Source organism: Xenopus laevis, chromosome 5L, assembly GCF_017654675.1.
Source record: "Xenopus laevis strain J_2021 chromosome 5L, Xenopus_laevis_v10.1, whole genome shotgun sequence".
Lineage (NCBI taxonomy): Eukaryota > Metazoa > Chordata > Amphibia > Anura > Pipidae > Xenopus > Xenopus laevis.
This window is the reverse complement of record NC_054379.1, coordinates 102,192,142-102,217,780: the sequence shown is the minus strand read 5'-3', so window position 1 is coordinate 102,217,780 and position 25,639 is coordinate 102,192,142. Positions and strand designations below refer to the sequence as shown.

General features: G+C 35.0%; 1 protein-coding gene across 1 annotated transcript in view; it reads right to left on the bottom strand.

The window, feature by feature from the left end:
• Positions 1-23,677, bottom strand: part of LOC108716186 (CUB and sushi domain-containing protein 1-like) — an 882,106-nt gene extending 858,429 nt beyond the window's left edge. The window contains exon 1 of the mRNA XM_041563770.1: positions 23,257-23,677. Within this exon, the coding sequence (XP_041419704.1) occupies positions 23,257-23,677 (421 nt within the window). The remainder of the gene's footprint in view (positions 1-23,256) is intronic.
• Between the last annotated feature and the right edge of the window lie 1,962 nt (positions 23,678-25,639).

Genomic DNA, 25,639 nt, shown 5'->3' with positions numbered 1-25,639 from the left:
AATAGACGTCAAATAGTCAAGTATTTTTTTTAAAAAAACTCGATGGATTCAAGTTTTTTTTTTTCAACCCGAAAATGTGAGTTTTGATTTGAAAATTCGAATACTCAAATTTTTGTGGAAAAAATAACTCGAACCTTAAAGTGTATCTAATGTGAAAATTAACATTTAAAATAAGCTTCGGCATACTGAAATAATAAACTTTCTAAATACAATCAATTAAAAATTCTGTACTGTTTCTGAAATAATTAAGTTCATCTTCTCTATTCCCCTTTCAGCATCTGTTCTCTTCATTCTCTCTTCATGCAGCAGTTGGGTGTCAGATAATAATTCACAGTTGGATCCAATATATCTTATAGGGAGGCTCCTTTTGCCTAGAAGATGTATTAGAGCTCACTCTATTAAAATCTCCAGAAATCCTGTCTCTCTACATGCAGAATTTGTACAAAAGGCAGTTATTTTATTCGATTTTGTTTGTACTGAAATCAGTTATTTGAAATGAGTTCTATTTCATCTGCTAGGAAAGGAAGTTTTGAACAAGACATTGGAAGATGAATAGTAGACAAATAAGTGCAATAGCAATAAATTTGCAGCCTCACAGATCAACAGTTTTTTGGCTTCCAGGATCAGTGACCCCCATTTAAAAGCTGAAAAGAGAAAAGCAAATAATTCAAAAACTATAACAAAAAAACTGAAATATTGCTACTACTCCTTTAATCGTTTTCCTACACAAAAATTTAAAAGGCAGTGTGCCAAGGTCAAAAATGAGTAAAAATCTCCATGCTCTATGACCTTATCTGCACTTAATGATAATAATGGTAATAATGATAACAAGTATGTGCAGTCCAGAATGGAGTGGGGAAACATATAGTATATAGCTGCATGCAAAAGGGGTAGTTTGGGGGAAGTATGTGGGCATCTTACAGACAAACTAGCTATGGAGTATCAATGAGGAAACTATGCATTTTGATCCTGTACTTACTCAACGCCTATGGCAAACAACAAGAATAGCGCTGTGTTACAACATAATCAACATGCTTTGCACCTTGAACAGAATTTAGTGCAATGTGAATAGCAAAGACTGAACCAAAATTCTATGGTCAGAGGTTCTCCAACACTTCCAGCTATAGTTTCAGTAAATGAGGCCTACTGGTGATTTTTCAAACTGATATTTTTCTAGAATGCTGGAAAAAAATTATATAATGTTGACTATAATTCTTATTGTCACCTCAGAGCAGGTACATTATCTTTGGTGGAAAAATCTCTGTGGAAGATTTATTTACATTTAATCACAAATTTTGTTTCAAATGTCAGTACATTGGCTTTACATACATAGCTAACTACAGAAAATAAAAGGCAAAAGTGCAAAAAAGGGAACTTCCATTGCGTAAAGACAAAGGGCATACAATCTGTTTAACCTCAAAGTTGTGTGCCAGTTCCAACACAAACACACATAATATCACTAATGCACACAGTAAAATGTGGACACTTCACAAGTTCACAAAGACACTTCACAAGTTTACAAAGGTTATAAAAAATACACATTTTTTATGTTAATGCATTATAGAACAAGCAGAGGATATAGGTTCCGGGACAGTGGGCTCTCCTTCCCCTATAGTGAATCCGTCACCCAAAACAATGATTCAAAATCCTATTTTATCACATTAGTCAAGGAAAATGGACTTTAATTACACTATATAAATTATTTGAATCGTGTTTTCTTCAGTCTGGGAATTCATAATTATAGCAAGCAGGCTGGAGCCATTTTGTGGACATTAAGACAAGCCTTGCATCATCCTAAAGTCTTGTTTGTGCACCAATGTCCATCCCCGTGCCCGGGTTACACAATTAAATGGTGAAAAGAAAGTAGGAAATGACATAGAGGAGGGGCAAACAAATTTTGATTGACAGTTGAGAGTTTTAAATGATCTTAAAACAGCTCAGAATGCTTTAATAACAAATAGATTATGGATTTCATGTTTAATTTGCAAAGGACTTTTATTATACAGCTTTTTGTGCCTGGGTGACAGGTCCACTTTAAGAAAACATTATTAATATATGCCCTACAAGGTAACTATGCATATTAGAGCTTATTTATAAATAAAGCATTTCTTGTATAAAACTGATTAAAGTGAATTGCTGACTGACTGCTATGGGCAAATGCACTAGGACCATGTCAAATGCAGGCATTTTGCCAAGTGTGCATAAATGAGTCTCCTTCAACAGCACAATGGTGGGTACTCAGATGTCACAATCAGCCATATGCTAAAAATGTGTAATGGCAAGGCAGTGTCACCATCATAACTAAACATTTGAAATATCTAGGGTGAATATCTCTACAATAAGAAAATCTGTAATATAAGGAGCATATTAGCAGTCTGGTTGGTGACTAGAACTTACAGCAAAGTAATAATTTATGTTCTGCACTATGAAATAAAAGCAATTTTAATCTGAACCCATCTACGGTAATACAAGGCTCATTAGTCTTGCCCATGCTTGCATAACAGCCATCCAGTGAATGTCCTAGAACACATAAAAAATGCACTTCAAAAGAAAAACTTTTATTTAGCATTTCTGGTTCACTGTGTGCATACTATTTGGATATGACCATTAAGTGGACCTAATAACATTGGACCAATGTTGAGCGTTAAAAGCTATCATCAATAGATACAGATCTTGCATCTCAGCCAGTTAAAATGATTTTATCAATGAATTTAATCATTTTTAGAGTCCCATGTACATTTATTTAGGTACATGGCACACAGCATGGTAAAAGCCACAAATAAAGCCCTTTTCAGCTGTTCCCATTTGAAAATAAGGAAAGCAGATTCATTATAACTTAGATCTCAAGGGCCATTAGGTCCTTAATCTTGCACATCAAATACACACACTTTCTTTGAATCAATGGCTCAATGGTTGAAAATGTTCCGATGTAAAATATAAAGGCAATGATGTAAAAAATACACATCAATCCATGCTCAAAAAAAGGATACACAGTATAACCTACCTCCAGAACTGATTTCAAAACCATGTTTCCTGATAATTATGATGGTAGGATGAGGTAAAGTGACTATATTAAGGACCCTTGAAGTAATTAGAAATCAAGAGACACTCATTCTCTTAATTTTTAAACAACCACTAAAAATATTAATCAATCTTGCTTAGTGTATGCTACAAATATTTGCAAATTTATAAAGTGCAAAAGAATTAAGTACTGACATAACTTTCAATGGGAGATGAATTTAACCTCTTAAAATATGGGACTGTATCTCTCTCTATATATACACTCTATATATATTTTTCTACTTTTGCTTGGGGTTTCAACTCCATTATTGTTTGGCAAGGGCTGCAGTTTAATTTTGACACTCAAGCTGCTGACCTACAGTACCACAGACCTAGCTACGCCCCTGTTAGTCAATCGCTAGAGAGAAAAGGGTGGCAAGTAGTACAGTATATAAAAGCACTAATGCACTCACCTGTAAGAGCAAAACCACCTATTATAAATGGCGATTTAGCTCTTATAGGTATTATTCATCTGAAAACATGTTTTTTACAAAATGGATCAGTTAATAGTGCTCCTCCAGCAGAATCCTACATTGCAATCCATTTTTCAAAAGAGCAAACAAACTTTTAGATTTAATTTTGAAATCTGACATGGGTTTAGACATGTTGTTAGTTTCCTGGGTGCCCTCGGTCAAGTGACGTGTGCTCTGATAAACCTCAGTCACTCTTTACCCCTGCACTGCAAGTTGGAGTGATATCACCCTAGTCCCCCCCAGCAGCCCATCAGCAGAACAATGGGGAGGTATTTAGACATGAGCAGGCACAATGACCTGAGATGGCTGCCTCCACACCAAGATTTCAACTATAAAATACATTTATTGGTTCAAGAATACCATTTTAAATAGTAGACGACTTACTTTAAATGTACACAGTGTAATTAAGTAATAAAAACTATACCATAAAAATCATGACAGAATCCCTTTAAAGTGTGATGGGAAAGATCACACTGATATCTTAACAAAGGCTGTAGAAAGCTGGGCATATACAGAAAACACACATTCAAATTTGGAGACAAGAAACACTATTAGGGAAATGTATTAAAAAGTTTAATCAATGTCTAGTAACCTTTAAAACAGCTGACCACAAAATACTATCTTCTACCTAAGTTGATATGTGTTACTAAACCTGTAGTATGATGTTGTACCTCTACATTACCCCCCTATAAATCTCTGAATAAATAATATACATTCTGACAGAAACAGAAGCACCATTATTTGAATGTACAATCCAGAGGTCGTTAACAAGTGTGATTTTGTCACTGCGGTTTGAAGCCTTGTAATTTCTTATAATTGTGGGGTTGTTATAATACAACTCTTCCTGAGATTAAGTATATGTATACTGTATAATAGAAACATTTTAATAGGCAACTTCTCACAATACTGATAGTATATACACAGTAAGGCCCATAAATATTTGGACAGAGACAATTTTTTTCTGATTTTGGTTCTATACATTACCACAATGAATTTTAAATGAAACAACTCAGATGCAGTTGAACTGCAGACTTTCAGCTTTAATTCAGTGGGTTGAACAAAAAAGATTGCATAAAATGTGAGGAACTAACATTTTAAATACACAATGTCTCACACTCGCTCCCCATTCATTCGCTTTTATAAATTTGTTATTCATGTAGTACATCCATTAAATATAAATGCATTGCAGAAATATTAAGGGCAACTTTTTTTCATTTGTATGTCTACAGTTTACTGAACCAATGAAATTGTACACATCAAGAAAAATATCAATTCTGTGGGAAACCAATTAATCATCAGGATCGTGGAAGTCCCATTTGAAAAACACGTCAAAATATTTCACAGAAACCTTGTTTCTAAAATTATTCATAGAAATGGAAAACACATCAATAATGCTTTAGTAAAACTGCTGTACTTGCTCCCCAGTGAAATGCTCCTCTTTAAGCAAGTTCATTATATAATTCAAGCTAGAATTTACAGTATATGCATTCTAATGATGACTTTTCGAAACAGGTGCTTATGTTTACGTGATATTTTAAACTAAAATACTCATTTAATTTTATTGAAGATCACGGGGGTAAATTATGTATATCCTTTCAAGTCATAGATAGAGTTGTATCCAACATTCAGTAGGGAAATGTAGGCAGTCCCTTTCTGGATTTTTAAAGGGATACTGTCATGGGAAAAAAAAAATTCAAAATGAATCAGTTAATAGTGCTGCTGCAGCAGAATTCTGCACTGAAATCCATTTCTCAAAAGAGCAAACAGATTTTTTTATATTCAATTTTGAAATCTGACATGGGATGACAATAACTCTTTACTGCTGTACTGCAATTTGGAGGGATATCACCCCCCTCCCTTTCCCCCCCAGCAGCCAAACAAAAGAACAATGGGAAGGTAACCAGATAGCAGCTCCCTAACACACGATAACAGCTGCCTGGTAGATCTAAGAACACCGCACAATAGTAAAAACCCATGTCTCACTGAGACACATTCCGTTACATTGAGAAGGAAAAACAGCAGCCTGCCAGAAAGCATTTCTCTCCCAAAGTGCAGGCACAAGTCACATGACCCAGGGCAGCTGGGAAATTGACAAAATGTCTAGCCCCATGTCAGATTTCAAAATTGAATATAAAAAAAATCTGTTTGCTCTTTTGAGAAATGGATTTCAATGCAGAATTCTGCTGGAGTATCACTATTAACTGATGCGTTTTGAAGAAAACATGTTTTCTGATGACAGGATCCCTTTAAATTAGGTACTGTTATACCAAAGGGTCTCAATAGTGAATGGGAATTAAATTGCTTTGTTGAATGATTTTCTTTATATGAGAAATATTTTTTCAATGGTTTTCATATTTTGTAATAGTCATGTTTCATTCAATTAATATATGGAATAGCATTAGGCTTTATACAGTATGAGTGTATTTATTTATTTAATTAATTGTTTATTCAAGTGTTTATTTATTACCATTTATGAATTAACATCATGCTGCTTTTTTGTCTTATTACATATATTTTTGCATATTTTTGATTAATTGACTGGTGATATAAATGAATTAATTAACTAATTCTCTTTTTTGCCGCTGAATATATGAAGTATATCACATTAATATCATATGATGCTTACGTATTTATTGTGACATTATAACCAAGTGTATTATCTGTTTTTAGTGGCGTGATTATACCTGCAGGGGGAGCCTAGACTTCTGATGAAGTGACAAATGAGTCACGAAACGTGATAAGCTTTGCAGTTCCCCTGTTTCAATGATTGTATTTTAAATGGATTAATAAAGCTACAGTTGTTTTAGACGTGGTTAGACGTTTGTTTCCGCGGATAGAATGGTTGAGAGGTTTACACCGGTGAGTGGATGTCTTGGCTCCTTTTCTCCAACAATTATCCGAACAGCATACACTACTGTTTCTTAAAATACTCATTTACCTCCTTAATCATTGGGCTCCTTTTTTCAACCCCATAAGGGACAGGAGATAAATGATAGAGATGGATAAATACTGTAGATAGATCAATATATAGATAGGTAGACAGACAGACAGACAGATAGATAGATATTCTTCATAAAATGTTGCTTCCCATTCACAAGTTCTTCAGAAATTTGCAGACATAATCCATATCCATTTAAATATATATATATATATATATATATATATATATATATATATATATATATATATATATATATATATATATATATATATATATATATATATATATATAGATATATATATATATATATATATAGATATATATATATATAATATGGTCGTCATGCATTTCTAGCCTCTTTATTGGTTCTATTTTACATTATTTACTTGATATCAGAGATACAATAACATACAAGGTTTTAGAACATGCAAATCACCAGTTACAGCTCTGCAGAATTGTATTAAGGATAATTAAATGATCATGACTATGAGTGCTATAGAGGGGCTGCAATGAAAACAACCATGAGTGATAAGTTTCATTATGACCTGTATTACAGTTCATATGCTTTTAACCTTGTTACTGCTAAAAATTATTGTTACAAGCCACATTGGAGTACAGTAATATATCTCTGTCTGTGGCCTTGCAAATCATTATTGTATTTATAAAGTATACATATATATATATGCATTGTCCTGTATGTACAGTATTTATCATTGAGGTTATTAACAGCTTATTACAATGTCCCATAAATCCAGGAATTTCTGAGCCTTTTTCACAAACATGTTTATAACATCCCCACTGTCTTCCTTGATCCCTTTAAAAGTGCTTTATTTTTGCTGAAGTTGTAGGTCATTGATCTTCAACCTGTGACTTCTTCAGACAAGAACCTGTAGGCTAGACTGTTGTTGAAATGTTGGGAATTGTGACTCAGAAGTAGCTAGAGACCTAGGATGAATATCACTGTTCTAAGAAATTAACCTTCCACTAGGAATAATGCTATTGAAGGAATGTATGGAGTGATGTAGAATGTGCATCTGATCACCCTTCAAAAGAATGAAAGATACAGGAATTGGAATATCTATTTATTAAAGGGGAAATATCGCAAAAATGAAAATGCAATATAAGCTTCAGCATAATGAAATAAGAAACTTTCTAAATTCAAATAAATAAAAAATTCTGTACTGTTTCTGAAATAATCAAGTTTATCTTCACTTTCCCTCTCTCAGCATCTGCAAATGAAATTATTCCATAAATTTAGTAGGTGTATGCATTGTGACTATAGAAAGAAAACACAAGTTTCAACAAGTTTAAATGTGAAAGATTAATTTTTCATTGAATTTTATGGATATGTATAATATATATATATATATCATACATTCAGTTGCATTTTTCATGTTTACTTGTTTTTACAAATCCCACAAAATTGTGGTAAAGAATGCAAACACTGTTTTTGATGTTTTTTTGGGGGGGATTCGTGGTGATACCATGGTCAGCCCCATTGAGTTTCTATGAACAGTAATTCTAATCAAATGCAGCTGAAGTTCCACTGGGGACATTATTAAACTTGGAGTTCTTACTGTTTCCTAGAAGCTTTTACCTTCTAGAGATTGTAAATTAAACTAGACCTATACTTCTTGCTATTCTCTTTTTAATTTATTTCTTTATTATTCCACTGTATCATTTCATTAAAATTTGAATACAGATGGAGTCTGTCATGATGCAAAAAAGGCTAAACGCAAGTGTGAATTTTAATGGAAGATGATACTGTTACACTTGGACTTGTCTCTTTTAGAGTTTCCTACATAAATGCAGTTCTATACCACCAATATGACATATCACATGATACATATAGAGGACAATCATTTAGTAATATTCCAAACTACAGGTTTGGATTTTAATTCCTAGACATATGAAAAATGTGGAACACAATTGATTTGAGATATTTCTTGCATTCTATTTTTACTAATTTCATGATATTAGGCACAATGTTTATACCTTATTTTATCCATTTGTTATATTTCATGTTTTGGTCTCCCTATTTTTGAAATAGCCACAGTGAAGAAAATTACATTAATTTTGTCAATTATCACAAATCCCCTTACCGGTAGGTTTTTGAGCCTAGGGCTGTTGGAGTTAAGATTATGGTTCTAGAAATAAATCGCATCACTGTGCAATATATCTTTCACATTAGTTGTTGTGTAATGAAACATGTACTAAGTTTCAATACCTTGAGGCATGAGAAAGTGGAATTTGAAATACAAATCATGCAGTATCTCTGTTTCGCATTAGTTACTGCACCTTGCTTTTACTGGAATAGTTGCACATAATGTATGTAACACTATTTTTGGCTATTTAGACCAAACAGTGTTAATGTCCAGCTGGTGATTAGGGCATGGGTTTCATGTGACTCTAACACTTAAGGCAGGGGCTTCACTAAGTGGAAGAATAAAGGTGTGGCGTAGTGTGACTACAACTCCCACAGGCTACTGTGCAATAAAAATATACAAGAATGCACACCAAATAATGTAATAAAATGCTTAAAGGGAATGTGCACCTTCACAAATACTGCATACTAAGATCTGCAGCTATCCCTCTTGGATAGGGCATAACATGACATAGGGCCTATTTATAATGCTGTGTAAAAAAAATTATTACCAGTGATGTTGCCCAGAGCAACCAATCAGCAATTAGATTTCAACAGTTAGAAAACAAAAACAAATATCTGATTGGTTGTTATGAGCAACATCACCGGTAATGCTTCACTCCACTTTTACAAAACATGATAAATATACCCCACAGAGTAAGGGGAATTCAGCCTTCAAGCACTGTGGTGCATAAACCTTCATTTGCATTTCATTTGCATGGAATGTATATAGGTACCATCTAAAAGTCAATCAGATCATCGACATGCAAACAAACAGCAAATGAAAGAGTAACAGTAACACAGTAACACCCCTATACAAACTGCAGAAAGCTTTGAGGAATGAGGAGGTCTGAGGGACTCAAAAAAGATCTTTATAATATCTGTGAAGCAATACATTTATTTCAATACATTTAATACATTTATTTCAATATTACTAACACTGTAAATCTGCTGCAAATTATAGAGCCTGTAAATTAACATGTATTTAAAAAAGAACATCCCTGATCAACACAGGAGGTCCTTTATCTTGTATAGCTGAGATTCCAGGTAATAGTAAAGCTGAGATTCCAAATAATAGTAAAGATTCAGTATATCACAGGTTTTTTCTTGCTTCAAAGATCATCTCTTTAACCATTCTACAGGTACAGTATGGGACCTGTTATCCAGAATGTTTGGGACCTGGTTTTTCCAAATAACGGATCTTTTCATAACTTGAATCTGCATACATGCAGGTCTGCTAGAAAAATTAAATAGACCCAATATGCTGGTTTAGCTTTGAATAAGGATTGGTTATATCTTTGTTTGGGTCACCTACAAGGTACTGTTTTATTAAAGGAAAAAAAGGAAAACACTTTAAAAAGGTTTCTGGATAACAGGTTTCTGGATGACAGATGCCATACCTTTCCAAGGAATATATATGATACAGACCCAAAGAGTTTTTATTGTTTTCTATTTAACTCCACCATTCCACTTGCACACTTAACCATTTATCTTTCATGGGTTCTTTTGTAAAAACCTGTAGTTTAACCTTAAACCTGGAAACTTATAGGTTATGCTATGTCAAGCAAGGTGGCATCTAAAGCACCAATAAGCAAAATGCTAAATCAATTTGCAAGTGTATACAAAATGTTTTAATTAAAAGTAAAAGTTTTCTTCAATTCAGTAGGTGTGATGGGAATAAGTAAACCAGCGCAGCCCACGAAAGGTGGTTGTTGTACATCTGTAATGTAGATAAATGTAGTGATTAGCCCATGCTTTGTTCGATACATGTGGATGATTAACAGTGGAGAAAAGAAAGTAAATTGTATATTGTACAAACTGAATTATAAAACAACCTTTTCTGTTTGTTTAGGCTCATGATAAATGGCTTTTGAGATTATATTGTGTTTAGTTTATTGTATTTACATCTGTAGAAACAGAGTTTGCCCTACCAGCTGTTTATAAGATATTGGCTGTCATTTTCTGCTTCCATGCTTTAGCCAGTATGATATAGTTATCTTGTTTAGTCATATGCCATAATGTATTTGACCTGAGCAACATCATATTCAGCCAAGGACTCCAGTGAAATTGTGGTGTCATTTTGCGAAATTGTCACAAAAATGGTAGAACCTTGATTAGCTTTCAACAACACAGGCAGCCTCTTTATTAAACATATTGCTTCATAAAGAAGTTCACTGTAACTTGTTATAACTTTTAATTTTTATACCCTTGATCTTAACTTTATAGAGGCAGGGAATGATTGAATCACAACTAAAAAGCAAGAAATGGGAGATATGCTGGTTATTATTTAGACTGATTGTTAGGGGCATATTTACAATGTAGGCAATCAAGGACCCGTTCCTAGGGTGGCAGCTTTAGGGTGGCAGTCGTTGAGTACCTACATGATAAATAGAATTTCAAAAAAACCTGGAATGAGACGTGCACATTGCCTTGGCACTTTATGTCATGGCACCATCTCTCCCAAAAATCATTGTGCATGTGTCGATGGACAAATAGAGGTTCTAGGGCAACAATGGACCAAAATATAACCTTGCTATATGGCTGGTATAGAGAGATTTACAATTAAAATTATGAAGGCATCAGTCTGAAGGTTACAGGCTATTTTTTATCATTTACATTATGTCTGTTATGATTTTTTTTATCTTTGTATACAGTGAAACTTTTACATCCCCTGATTTAAATTTTTCCCTGATTTTACATTTTTCTAGATTTTACACCATTTTTTCTGGTCTCCTGAAAAGGGGACTATGTAGTTAATACTAAAAAAAACTGTTGAAATAGAAATTTGTCTATTGCATTTTTGGTCATTGGTTGACTACACTAAAACATAGTATTAGAATATTTATTTATTATCATACAATGGGCCAGATTCAATTCAGTGAGAAAAAGTTCTCATGGTTTATTACGTGAAAACTCAAAAATTTGCTCCAAATTCAGTTACAGTTTTCCCCATAGACAAAGTTTTTATGTGATAAACCATAAGTTTTTTTTAAATTGAATTGCATCTCAAATTAAATCTCGTCCATGAATTTTCATGCAAAGAACATTTTTCTCAATGAATTGAAACTGGCCAAATATTTGATCCAGACCAATAAACCATATTAATAACCACAGGAAACCATATTAAATGGTATTAATTGTCATTTACCTGAAAGGCAAACTCATTTGTGACTGTAGATTTCCCTTTGAGAAGATTCTTGTTACTCAAATACTACCAAGGGTTTCTTCAAGAAGACCGCCTGTGCTGTAGATATGAGTAGGATGAAGTCTTAGTGGAAGATATTGTTAAAGGCAGCCTTGTTTAGGGTGACATAGATCATCAAGGTCAGAGAATACAAATTATTAAGAAAGCCAGGAGAGGAAGTACTTTGAACCCAAGGTCATGTAAAATGCACATGCTGTCCACTGAACCTTAAATGCTATGCTGTCTAATCACCGACCTTGGCCGTGCCATCGTAAGATGGTAAAAAAAACTCTGCTAAAAAAAGGGCTCATTTGCAAGCAAAATTTCATTTTTAATTTTAAGTTTCAAATGTATATTGCCATGCCTTTTTACCCATAATGCATTGTTACTGTCTGTGCATACAAGTACGCCATATACTGTTGCAGGAAAATAAAAACATCCTCTGCCTTATGGAGATTTTTAATGGTTAACTAGTAGGCAGAAATATTTCACAGAACAAAGACTTTGTCCTACTAGTATTGTGTGTACAGGATTATTTATAGTATTGAATAAACAATTGACTAGGCTTAAATAGTCAGAGTTCAAACTTCCCAATAAACACATCATGTTTGCAGATATCAGTCACAATCTGCTAAAAGGCTCGAGATCATTATTAATGACATCTTTATTGGTTTATTAGAATATTGTATATATTTTATTCAGAATTCAGAACTTTACTTGTCAATCTTTATAATTGCAATTGCTGTGTTATGTGTGGGTGAATTTAGAAGTATTTAGAAGGTTTTCTTCTCCTTACATATCCATAAATAAATGAGTTAGTGATGCCCAGAACTAACCCTTAGCAAGCCAGGTATATCACTTGCCTTCAGTTAAGTAAAGGTCAATCAATAAAAATGACTGAATGACTTGACTTGTGCTTATGCAGGGGTGTATTTCAGCCATGAGTGGTTAAAGCCCCTTGATGCCTGATCTATAGTAGTCCATTTATGTGAATGTTTCCTTATAGAAAGGGAAGCTAAATAAACTATAGTTAATTTAAACGTTGGCGAAAGGTTTTATGCAGTTCTAAATGTCTTAAATGTCTTACGATGGAAAAATTTAATTTTTTGTGCTGTGTTGACTTGTAGTTCATTCTTCACTCTATTAAATTAACTTTTGCTGATTCTAAAATTTTACTATTCACCATATGAAATATTTACTACGGCAGTGTCATAAACACTGGCACTTGACAAATCTTGGTTTCTGTGATGAAGTACCGGCATTATTATTAATTTTTTTCTTCATCCATTCATTCATGTGCATTAAGTGATGAATCCAAAAGGATATTACACTTTTCTGTTCATTTATAAACATTTGGCTTTGGTGCATGGGATGCTAAAATAAAAAGAGTATACAAAGAACTGCATCTATAGGGTAAATCTGTGTAATAATAAAAACCTTAAAAAAAATGTAAAAGTGACTCCTAAACATAAAGGGGCAGTACACCTCCCTTGTTCAACTTGAGTGCAATGTATAGGGCTTGTGCTGGACATACTTTTTGCCTATTGTTTTAAACATGAAAAATTTATGTATTTTAGGGGGGTGAATTAGCTAAACAGGAAAACTGAACAACCTAACAAGGACCTAATAAATTTCCCTGTATCCATTGATGGGGAAGCAGGGAGATTGAAGCTACTCCATGTTTGGTTCTTGTGAAAAGGTAATTTGTTTAGCAAGGCACAGATAAGCAGAAGCCCATTATGCAGGAGGATTATCTGCAATGGTACTCTAATAATATACGTCACAATGACCAAACATGTTTCTCATGTTTAACAGCTCAGAATAATAATATTATTTGATACAATTTAACAATTCATGAAACCTAGTCCTAAGGACTAAAGTGAAGAGACTATAGTAGAATCAAATGTGCTGTTCTTTACAAAATATAGTTTGCTGTTAAGGGATGTTAACAACATCATAGATAAACATTGGCAAATTATTACAAAGAACTCAGTACATAATTCAATTGAAGAAAGAACCCAACTATATTTTTGAAGAATAGAGCCTTAAAAACATAGTGGTCCTTTATAATTGGTGAAAGACTGAGGAACATAGCATGATCTCAAAAGATACTCTCAGAGGTACATTGAAATGTTTTGGAAAAGATATACAATGTGCCTCTTGGTAATTCCAAGCAATTTTTCTTTATGTAGGTTTATGTAGGTTTACTGGGAGGTTTTTCAAACGGTAAAACCATGCATGTAGTATATATTTTGTCCCTGTGATTTAATTTATTACTGTATCTTATTTATTATTTGCTTTGAAAAAATGTGTCCTGTGTGTGTGTCCTTTACCTAAGGGAGCTGGGAAGTTTCTTGTACTGAACTATACAGAGATACTTATATACAAAGGTCCTCTATTTCTGTGCATCTTTTTAGAAAATATCAATATATTTATATGGTGTGGATGATTTTTTTAAGAAGCAGCATGATTTGTTTTTTTATATTAAATCTAGTGCTTCATTGATTTATTTTGAAAATAGAATAGTTTTTCTGGGGCTGAGTACTTTTAGGGATGTTCAAATAAAAGGTTACTTATCCTTTAATAAAAAGTTTAAATGTAGTTCTAGTGAAATTGAGCAAGATGTACTGTAACTGAAGATTGACGCTTCTGGAAAATAAGTGTAAGAAAAAAAGTTTATAAGCATAGGATTTATTATTCAAAATGTTTGGACCTGGGATTTACAGATAAGGTGTCTCTAAAATTTGAATCACCCCACCTTAATTTATTGTATTAGTAAATAATGGGGGTCTCCAAGCAAAGCCTGTAATAAGCTGAACTGCACATCATTATATCCCTCTGCTATTTACTAAAGACACTGGGGAATATTGTACTGTATTACATGTAATGCTGTTTTGATTATCATTTTGTTACATTGTGGGGGTTATTTACTAAAGCTCAAATGTATATCATCTTTTTATTAAATCAAGTTCAAACCAAACTCCCATCCACTATTTTGCCTTATTAATCATTAAAATAACTCGAATAAATCATAGATCAGGAAAAACTTGATAAAATCGAGTGAAAACCAGATTCGTATGGTATTAATCTGATTTTTCTCCAAAATTGCTAGATTCTTTCAGGTTATCACCCGAAAACCCCAATTTTTTTCTGATTATCTGGCTAAACCCAGCGCACACCATGATATCTTAAAATTGGGATAGGGACATCTGCCATTGATTTATACATGCCCTTGAAAGGTTGAAGATGGCGGATTTTCAGATTGTGGCTTTTTGCATCATGAGGCTATAATAAATCTCGAAAAAAGCTTTTTTTTCCACTAAAAAATACAAGTTTTGCCCCAAAAAGCCCAGGCAGTTGAGGTTTAGTAAATAACCCCCTAACTCTGCTAAATAATTATGTAAACATTAAATAAACCAGATTAGAGCTCTTTGCCACCAATACGGATTCATGCAGCTTGGTTAGAATGAAGTACTAGGTACTGTTTTATTATTACAGATAAAAAGGAAATCATTTTTATTTATTTCTTTTAAATTGACTTTATTGGAGACAGCCTTCCTGTAAATTGGCATTTTCTGAATAACAGGTTTCCAGATAAGGGATCACATACCTGTATAAACAGTATGAAAGACAGACACATGAGAATAAGCTCATTAATAAAGGCAAGTAGTCCTAAGTTTGGACCCATCTACTGCTCTGGGATCAAGAAACCTCTGCATAAAGTCTTGTAAAAGAATTATAAGTAGACATTGTCTGAATTTTGAAGACCACTGAAAAATCATGACATAGAGTCATATAGTCACAGGGATTGGAAGGAAAGAGTATGACTAAAAAGCATTGAACTTGATTAGTCTGCAGATCTGTAGAGAATTTTTATTCTGCCTAAAAATTATATTTCAGTTTTAAATTTTCTTATATGTCTATGGGTCATATTTACAAGTACTGTATTTCCTGTCTGTATAGTTCATACAAAGATGATTTTTTTAAAGATTTGTTTGCAGTGTGCCTTATGTAAATCACTAATCAGCATTCTGGACTGACAGCAGGGATCTGAGGCAAATTCATTCGATTTCACGGCTAATCGTGGAAGGCCAGGTGTGTGTATAGCAGAGATGCTGTCACACTAATTATGTGTTACACAGAAGAAATCATTTTCCCGTCATGCAAGTGAAATTGCTCTCTAAGGAAGATAAACAGATTGTAAGATAGCAATATTAAAAGGTGAGTTGGGGATGTAAGCATAAATAAACAATGTACAAAATTGTAGGATAAAATATTGCATATAACATGAAACCAAATGAAAGAATAAGTGCAGAGCAACTAATAAGCAACTGCAGCACATTCCTGGCTTGTTTTATGTTGCATAATTGTTTGCTAATTACAGTATGCTATTTTCTACTAAATATAAAACTGTAAAACACATAATAAATGTATTGTTCAGCTACTGTATGAACTTTCTTTTATAATTTTTCTTTGAAAATTCCTATTAAGATTTAAAAATGTAAAATGTAAAACCAAAATAAGGATTTGCAGAAAACTCAAGGTTCTAAAACATTGGTAATTAAAAGGCTAGTCTACTAGAGATGATAGAACTTTTACGTTCCATTCTCAAAACAAGGTAATCCGGTGTCTAGGATTAGGAACTAAATTATCTACTAAAGAATCCGAAAACATGGATAGATCCATGCAAGCAGGGTTAATGCACAGTGATGCATTATTTATTACATTCATTACATTATTCAAATTGTCCCCATGAAGAGGCGGTGCAAGTCTTTTTACTGCTTGTTTGTTTATTTCGGACCAGCAAATTATAAAACATTTTTTACAGATATTTCAATAGGCCAAAAAGTCAATGGTATTTATGTCTATTGCCACTAGGGGGCAGATTTACCAAGGGTCGAATTTCGAAGTCAAAACTACTTCGAAATTCGACCATCGAATTTAAATACTTCGGCTTTGAATATCGAATCATTGAATTTGGGTATCCTGTGGTCGAATTAAAATCGTTCGATCGGACAATTAAATCCTTCGAATTGAACGATTCAAAGGATTTCAGCGATCGATCGAACGATTTTACTTCGACTTCCAAAAATGCTCTAGAAGGTCCCCATAGGCTAACATAGCACTTCGGCAGGTTTAATTTGGGGAAGTATTAAAGTCGATGTTTTTTTTAAAGAGACAGTACTTTGATTATCGAATGGTCGAATATTCGCAGTATTTTACTTCGAATCATATTCAAAGTCGAAGTCGTAGTATCCTATTCAATGGTCAAAGTATCCAAAAAATTACTTTGAATTTTGAATTTTTTTACTTCAAAAATTCCCTCGAATTCACTTCAACCCTTGATAAATCTGCCCCTAGGTGTGTCTCACGGAATCAGTACTATTAAAGATGAGCAGATCCCTTTGCTTTGCTTGAATAATGCAAGGGGAATATTAATTAAATGCCAAAAGTTAAAATTTGACGTATTTTCAATCAAAAAGGAACATTTGGGACAACACTGTCAATTTACTAAAAAGAGAATACAAACTTTTTTGACAAATTAAAATTGCATTGGTGAACATTCTCTTTGCATTTACACCAAGTTAAACTTTGCCAGTGAGAAACTGAATATTCAAATGTATCAAGAGCACAAGAATTAATCTTCACCAAGCAGGATTTCCTTAGATTCAGGCTCAATAGTAAATATGAGATGTTGTGTAGAAAAAGACAGAAAATTAGCCCATGCCAAAAGAAAGACTAACAATGTTACAGTTTTGTTTGTTGTACAATAAAAAAATGTTTTTTTGCTCGATATATTTTGTCTGCTGGATATAGAGAGGGGGTGCTGGATAACTGAAAGATTAAAACAATTACTGTGCAAATAAACCATATATTTATTCGTAAATGGCTGTATTGCCTGTGTTTTTTTCCTGAACACTGAAATATTAAACTGCTATTTCGTGAATTGGCATTGCGTAAAACTATACGCAAATTACTCTCAAATGAGATGGGTATTTGCAACTGTGCTAGGTCATTGTAAGCGAAAATAGCATTGACAGTTATTTGTTTGCATTTGCAAAAACGGTTTTGCATATATTTTCTCTACAACCAAAGTTCTGGCGTAACTGAAACACAGAGTGCGCGCATAAATATTTGCAATTGGCGCTTATACCATATTTAAAAAAAGCCCTTATGGACATTCACAGTGCAAATATAAATTCACAATTCTGTTTAAATACACCACTCTTTTACAGGTTTATAAATATAACCATGCACAAGGCAAATATTCTTACCGTGTGAAACAAAGTTTATAAATGAGCCTCGTGAATCATAATAGCCGGGGGGTGGCCTTTAGCACTTAAAATGGCAGTTTTTCTATTTGTGATTATAAGATGGCACATACTACCAAAAAAGCAAATTTTTTATAAAATAATCTTTATTTAGATAAAACTGTTTTTAACACAAGGGCTGCAGTATATGATATATTTTTATAGAGGCATGAAATATTCAGAGGTATAGTTTCCTATTAAATTGTAAACTATACTGATGCAAAAGACTACTTATTAAAAAAAGCTTTACAACATGAAGAAACAATTAGATTTACGACAAACACACTTTTATTCATTTTATGCTTCAATGGGAAAAATATAATATTCAGGTGATAGGTGTATGTTCAAGTCATATCTTCAAAATGCAATCCAACAAAATTGAAAGCAACTTAATTGCTTTACAAATTACATTCACAGCTTGCCAAAGATGAGCCACTTTCCTATCTTACAACTGTACTCAATTTTGGCACTCTAGGGAGTGCTTTTTTAAAATAAACATCAGGAACCTGACAACCACAAATAAAATTATTGTTATAAAATAATATTGTAAGATAATGTATTGCAATTAAGTTTAATTCTATTTTTCTATAATAAAAAAAGTATTACAGTAAACATATAAGTGAAATATGAGGAAATTTATATGACACACTATTTTTCTTTGTTTTAGAAATATTTTTTTTGAGTATAGAGTAAATCCTTTTAAAATACCTCTTTGAATGTAATTATTTTTTTTAGTTTCACTCTGTATTCAAAATTTCAGTGAGACAACATCAATACAGCAATCTAATTGGCAACCAGCAGAAATCTTATTGCTATAAAACAGCAGGCCATCTGCCAGTATTAAATAAAATATATGGGTTTAATACTGACCACTCTGCTACTTTAGAATGGTACAGGTGTTTAAAGTAAATCTAATCAATTGTTGGCTGTTCACTATTGATCTTTGGAGTGGGGGGGTACCAGTATACAGTAGTCCTGTTTCACACCACCGCTTCTATAATATTTCTATAATCAGGGGTTCTAATATCAATCTCTTTTCCACACACATAACCTATTCTAGGACTTTTGATGGTTTAGGTCAGAGGTGCCCAGGACACCCAGGTAGACCACGAGCAACCAGAGAGGAGGGGACATGGAACACTAATAGTGCGGCAGGAACAAGCACTGATTGCTGGTGTAGAAACTCTTTCAATCCTTCTGGTGGGCTCTGGGACTGCTCCTCCATTTGGAACTTGTCGTAATCAATTGGAACAGCACAATTCAAATCGCGACTTGCTAGCTCACGCCGGTTAGAGGGCAGCAACCGAGTCAGAAAATAGTCACTTTTACCCACCTGTAGTGGGGATAGGAGCTTGAACTGATTCTTGGCGTAGCCGCTACGAACTGGAAAATGTAATTCAAGAACATATACTACTCAGACAAGTACTTGGATGAAAACTTACGAGTACAGGTAAAAACTTTGGAAGGGGAAATTGCCTCACGCAGTCTGGTCTAGGTCGGCGTTGGCAATCCAACTCAGCTGTTTCCAAATCGTAAAACCTTGTGCCATTTGTACTGTCCTGTATTAGTTGTACCACAGTTGGAGTAGTTTGGCAATTGGCATGGCTATTTTTCCTTTGCGGACACCTGGAGTTGCTCGCTGGGATTCAGGTTTTGTCTCTGCTCCATATATGTTAATATTTGAAGATCAGCAAACATGTACATTTTTCTGTGCATGCCCAGTTTTTGGGTTAGTGGAAAACAGTTCAATCTAGAGCAGTCTTTTATAATTTTACATTGGTCACCAGTGGATTATATCAAGGGTTTAATTCAATTTAATTCATTCTTGAAACAGGCATGTTATATTACCAAAAGAGTTGGCCAAGCAAGTACCCAAAACTCATCTTATGTCTGAAGAAAAATGGTGAAGGTTTGACGTGCCAGGATGTGATCGGAAAGCCCAAGAGGGGGCACTAATGAGTGACAGCCCTCATCCTTCTAAGCTGCACAGCTGGTACCTGTGCTGTGGACTCTCTTCCAGGTCACTAACCTGACTTCCTGTTGCTCAAGATCTCCTTCATCCTCTGTTCCTTTGCCCTTATCCCTCACAAATGTGTGATTAAGCTTATAGCCGCCTAGCAGATTAGCTGTCGGGATCAGTACTTGCCAGTGGGCCCGTGGGAGGACAGTTATGTAAGAGTTGTGCGGCAGTATTGTCCCAAGCTATATTATTACTGAGCATGCTGACCTACAACATCTAGCCTTTACCCCTCGGTGACCCAGTACGAGTTGAAGTACAACAATAGCTGGAGGGTCACAGGTACTTTTCCTACCTATTTTTATGAAGGTAGATCTCCTGCTGGGGCCAGGTGTTGTGATTAGATGCCATGGTAACAAAGTCTGGGCACCCCTGGTTTAGGCATTTTATTATGTAGCTGAGTTATAAGAACAGGACAGGAGATGTAGAGTATCAACAGCATAAACATGGGACGGTAAGCCAAAGGAGCTGATGAGTTGCCATGTGAAGTGAGAAGAGTAGTGGCTTCAAGGACAGAGCCTTCAGGTCTCCCAAAAGACAGTTTAAGTGCTAAGATGATTTTATCCAAGAAAGAGACAGAGAAACAGCTGTTAGAGAGGGATGACCAGATCCAGGAGAATGCTGTATGCCACAATTATTATGCACTGTGTCAGATTCAGAGACATATATGTTTAGCTATCTTTACATTAATGTTAGTGCATGAGGTAAAATGTCAAAATATATATTTTTTTATTTCTTTAATTACTCACTAATCTGAAGTCATAATAAATTAACATCTACTGTGACTCTCACTTTTCTGTATGTTAACATCTGAAGGTGACACCTCTGTGCTGAAATCTAAAATTGGTTTGAATCATTCAAATCTCCACTTTGATCTTGTTTAACGTTAGACGTAAACAAGCATTTGATGTTTGCTTAATTTGCTGTTTGCTTAATGTTATTGTGTTTATTGCTGTAACGTTCGGCACCCCAAATCCAGAACCAATGCTAGGCTCCCTGGTCTTGGCTCTTGCTTCCGCCCTTAAATGCCACCCTTCATCTCGGGAGGAGCCCTCAGCTAATTGGATGCCACCAGGTCTCACCAAGAGACGAGCAAAGATAAAGGTTCTGGATGAGCAAAGGGGCATGATCGTTTCACCAAGGATACTGGATGGAAGACAGACCAGACAATATAACATGGACGGGCAGGCTGGGCCAACACAAGCAGAGTAGAGAATAGTCAGACAGGCTGGGTCGGTGCAGGCAGAGTTCAAGGAATGGTCAGACAGGCTAAGATCGGGATTGGAGAGCATACAATAGTCAACAGACAGGATAATGTCAGGTTGGAGAGTTCATGGTTAATCAGGAAGGATAGGGTCAGCATACAGAGTTCAGAATAGTCAGGCAAACAGGTATGGGTCAAATGACAAAAGATCAAGCAGGATTCACGTAGAAATACACACCCAGGAACTAGCTAATAGAACCTAACTATGGGCAATGAGTTTTGATTGAAAGCCCCTTTAAATACTTAGAATTTCGCGCCATTGCACAATGACGTCATCATGCCGGCGCATAAACCCGGAAGCACGTGGCCGTCCACCCCATAGGAGAACCAGCGCTGAAAGGAACAGGACGCTTGGGGCGGGCGTCCTCGCCAGAGGCACGGTGGGCGCCCCCGCTGGCCACAGGGTTAGCCACTAGACCACCAGGGTAACATCGTCACATTTGCTGAGTTATGCAAAGTATTTGAATTACATCTTTGACACGTTATCAAGATGAATAAAAACTTCTTTATTTGTTTGCATATAATAAAGGCATGTCAGCTATAGACTACTGACGTGTTTCATGCCCCATGGCACTTCCTGTATATTCTCTCTACAATCCACAACTTTATAGTCATCCTCAATCACAGACAATTTGCACAAAATTATCCTTAAAGGGATATTACTTACATTTTTTCATTTTCATACAGTTTTAATCTAAAATTTTAAAACCAATACTAACTATAAACATGATATAACCACATATGCTCATTTATTTGTTCTAGGGTATTTATACATAATGAATTGTAAGTTTATCTAGCAGCATTAACCCTATCCTTATGCAAAGTAACCTGAATCGGAGACCTTTAGTTGGATGTGACTTATTTTTAACTTGATGTTACTGTATATAATTGAATATCTATTGGGTATTTTTTGTGCTCACAGAATTAATATTTTGATGACAGAATTCCTTTTTTGATCACAACATACATTTGACTCAAATGTATGTTGGGCAGATTTATTAATGGTTGAATAGTAAATTCAAATTGGAATTTTCAAATTGTATCTTCTGTCATAACTCAAATTAGTATTAGCAATAATCCAAACTCAAATCAAATTCAAAATCTGAGATTTATCAAACCTTGACCCTTTGAACAATTCAAATTCGACTATTTGCCACCTAAAACCTGCCGAGTGCATGTAGAAGTCAATGGCAGATGTTCAGTGACCCATTTGAAGATATTAATAGCCTTCCTGACATTCAAGTTTTTTTCGGAGAAAAAACTCAATTTGAGTTTAGTCTAATTTGACTTGAATTTGATTCGAGTTTTCGAGTCAGTGATTCACTTACTCATAGGCTAAATGGCACACCCCTCTACAATGCTTATATAGGGATTGTGACCAATCAACAGCACCGTATGTATCAAACAATCACAGTCAGTTGACAAATTGCCTATTAAAAGGCTAATTTACATACAGGCTTCAACTGATGGATTGCAGTATACTCACACAGAAACTACAAAAAAAAAACAGTCAAAAGAAAATAAAATAAACATTAACCAAAATTAACAAAAATAAAGAATAAAGCATAAAAAATAATGATAAGATGGTATAATGATAAATATAATATAAAATAGTAAATAGGCAGCATGAGAAAATTTCTCCAATTTTTTACTTAAAGGACCAGTAACATAAAAAAAAAATGTTTAAAAATTCGTTAGTGCACAACGAAAAATAAACACTAAGACAAAAGAAACTTTTAAATAGCAAAGCCTTTATTAAAAATTAACTTACAGAATGTCCACTTCCTGTCTGCTTCAGAAACGGCGAAAAGGCGACCATCCATCCTGCAACAATCAATTTCTTCTCCCTGGCTATTCACTGACAGGCATCGCTTTCATCCACCTGCTGCTGTGTGTCTGTGGCTGCTGCTCCCGCTGTTTGCCCGTGACTGGCTGCTGACACTGCTCCCTGCGCTGACTCTGCCAAGCCATCCCTTTCCCATGGTCCGAGCGCAGCCGACACTTCAGTACTGGTGGCGGCGTAAAAACACTCAGCGCCAGGCTGATGCAACAGTGACTCATTGGCCGCAGAAAGCTTTGCGCACTCATTGGCGCAGCAGCTGCACATGAATCGCCGGCACCGGCGGGACAGAACCTCAGCTTCATGGCAGTTGGGGCAGTCACAGGTGGTAGCGCCGAGCTGCGGACTGCCCGGGCCTCCACCACTCCCTGCCCCAGCCGCTACCCCTCCGCTTCCTGCACTACGCCGCCACAAGTACCGAAGTGTCGGCTGCGCTCGGACCATGGGAAAGGGACGGCTTGGCAGAGTCAGCGCAGGGAGCAGTGTCAGCAGCCAGTCACGGACAAACAGCGGGAGCAGCAGCCACAGACACACAGCAGCAGGTGGATGAAAGCGATGCCTGTCAGTGACTAGCCAGGGAGAAGAAATTGATTGTTGCAGGATGGATGGTCGCCTTTTCGCCGTTTCTGAAGCAGACAGGAAGTGGACATTCTGTAAGTTATTTTTTAATAAAGGCTTTGCTATTTAAAAGTTTCTTTTGTCTTAGTGTTTATTTTTCGTTGTGCACTAACGAATTTTTAAACATTTTTTTTTTATGTTACTGGTCCTTTAATGAAGGTACTCAGGGGGCATGTATCTTTACATTTTTGGACACACCAAAAAAATATATAAAATTACATGTAATATTATTAGAGATTCTAGACATTTAGGGGCAAATTTACTTATGGTCGAATATCGAGGGTTAATTAACCCTCGATATTCAACTGCAGAATTTAAATCCTTCGACTTCGTATATCGAAGTTTAAGGATTTACCGCAATTCGTTCGATCCAACGATCAAATGAAAAATCGTTCAATCGAACAATTAAATCCTTCAAATCGTTCGATTCGAAGGATTTTCTTCGACGAAAAAATACTTAGAAAGCGTATGGGGACCTTCCCCATAGGCTAACATTGACTTCGGTAGGTTTTAGGTGGCAAACTAGGGGGGTCAACGTTTTTTTTTAAAGAGACAGTACTTCGACTATCGAATGGTCGAATAGTCGAACGATTTTTAGTTCGAATCGTTCGATTCGAAGTTGTAGTCGAAGTTCTAAGTTTTTTTTTATTCTATTCCTTCATTCTAGCTAAGTAAATGAGCCCCTTAATGTATAATATTCATTCCTAAGCTTATATCATTCAGTGGTAGTGCGTCCAGTTACATATGGCTATTTAAAAAAGCACGTGACATCAAAATCTCTATTAAGGCCAAGCAGCCTTCTGGTTTGTAAATGGAAAATCCACTTGGTTTCCGAACGGAGCAATCTGGGTATAATATCTCCACCCCGTTTTCCACTTCCTGCTTTATCCATGTCTAAAACCATCAGTTTAGTGACATGATCGAACTCGAATTTTTAATAGAGACAGTACATGATAAATTTCTATATTTAATTTTTTAATTTTTTTTCAAATTAGAAACAAATTTGGACTATTCCCTAGTCGAAGTACACAAAAAATTGCTCGAAATTCAAATTTTTTTATTCAAAAATTCACCTCAACCTTTGATAAATCTGCCCCTAACTGTTGAACTGTTCCCTACAGCCAATTGTTTTGTTTTGTTTTTTTGCATTTTCCGTGGATAGAAAATTAGAGTTTTATTAAAAGCAAAATCTAGATGGGTCTCAGAATATCCCCTAGCACGGAATCTCTGTCGTAATGTATTCGATTGAATGATGAACTCCCATGTGTCAGTACATGACCTTCGTAACCTCATGAATTGTCTTATTGGTACTGTTTTATGACATGTTAGAAACCACCTGTCCATTTTTTTTGGTAAAGAGTTAGATCAAGAAAACTAGACAATTGCTGGGCAAAGAAATATGTACATTTTAGTCCTATTGTGTTACTATTGGTGTAGTCCACAAAGTCATTAGTGTGCAAAGTTTTTACCCAAAATGCAATGTTCATACCCAGCAGTTTATCATAATTACAAAAACTATGTGAAATGCAGCATGTGCCAAAGAAAAATGAAAAGCATGGAAAGAAATATAATGTAAAAGAAATGTGGAAAGGAGGATGAACCTCAAATCCTAGGAAAAGGGACCACTAACCTCAAAAGTAGAAGTAAAAACCCAGGGAGGCCCATTCAATCATTGAGGGTTGAATTTTCGTGAATTCTAATGCTTTTTGATAACACGATTAAACTCTATCCCCCATATGTAATGAAAGGCACTAAGTTTAAGTAGCAGTAACCCATAGCAACCAATAC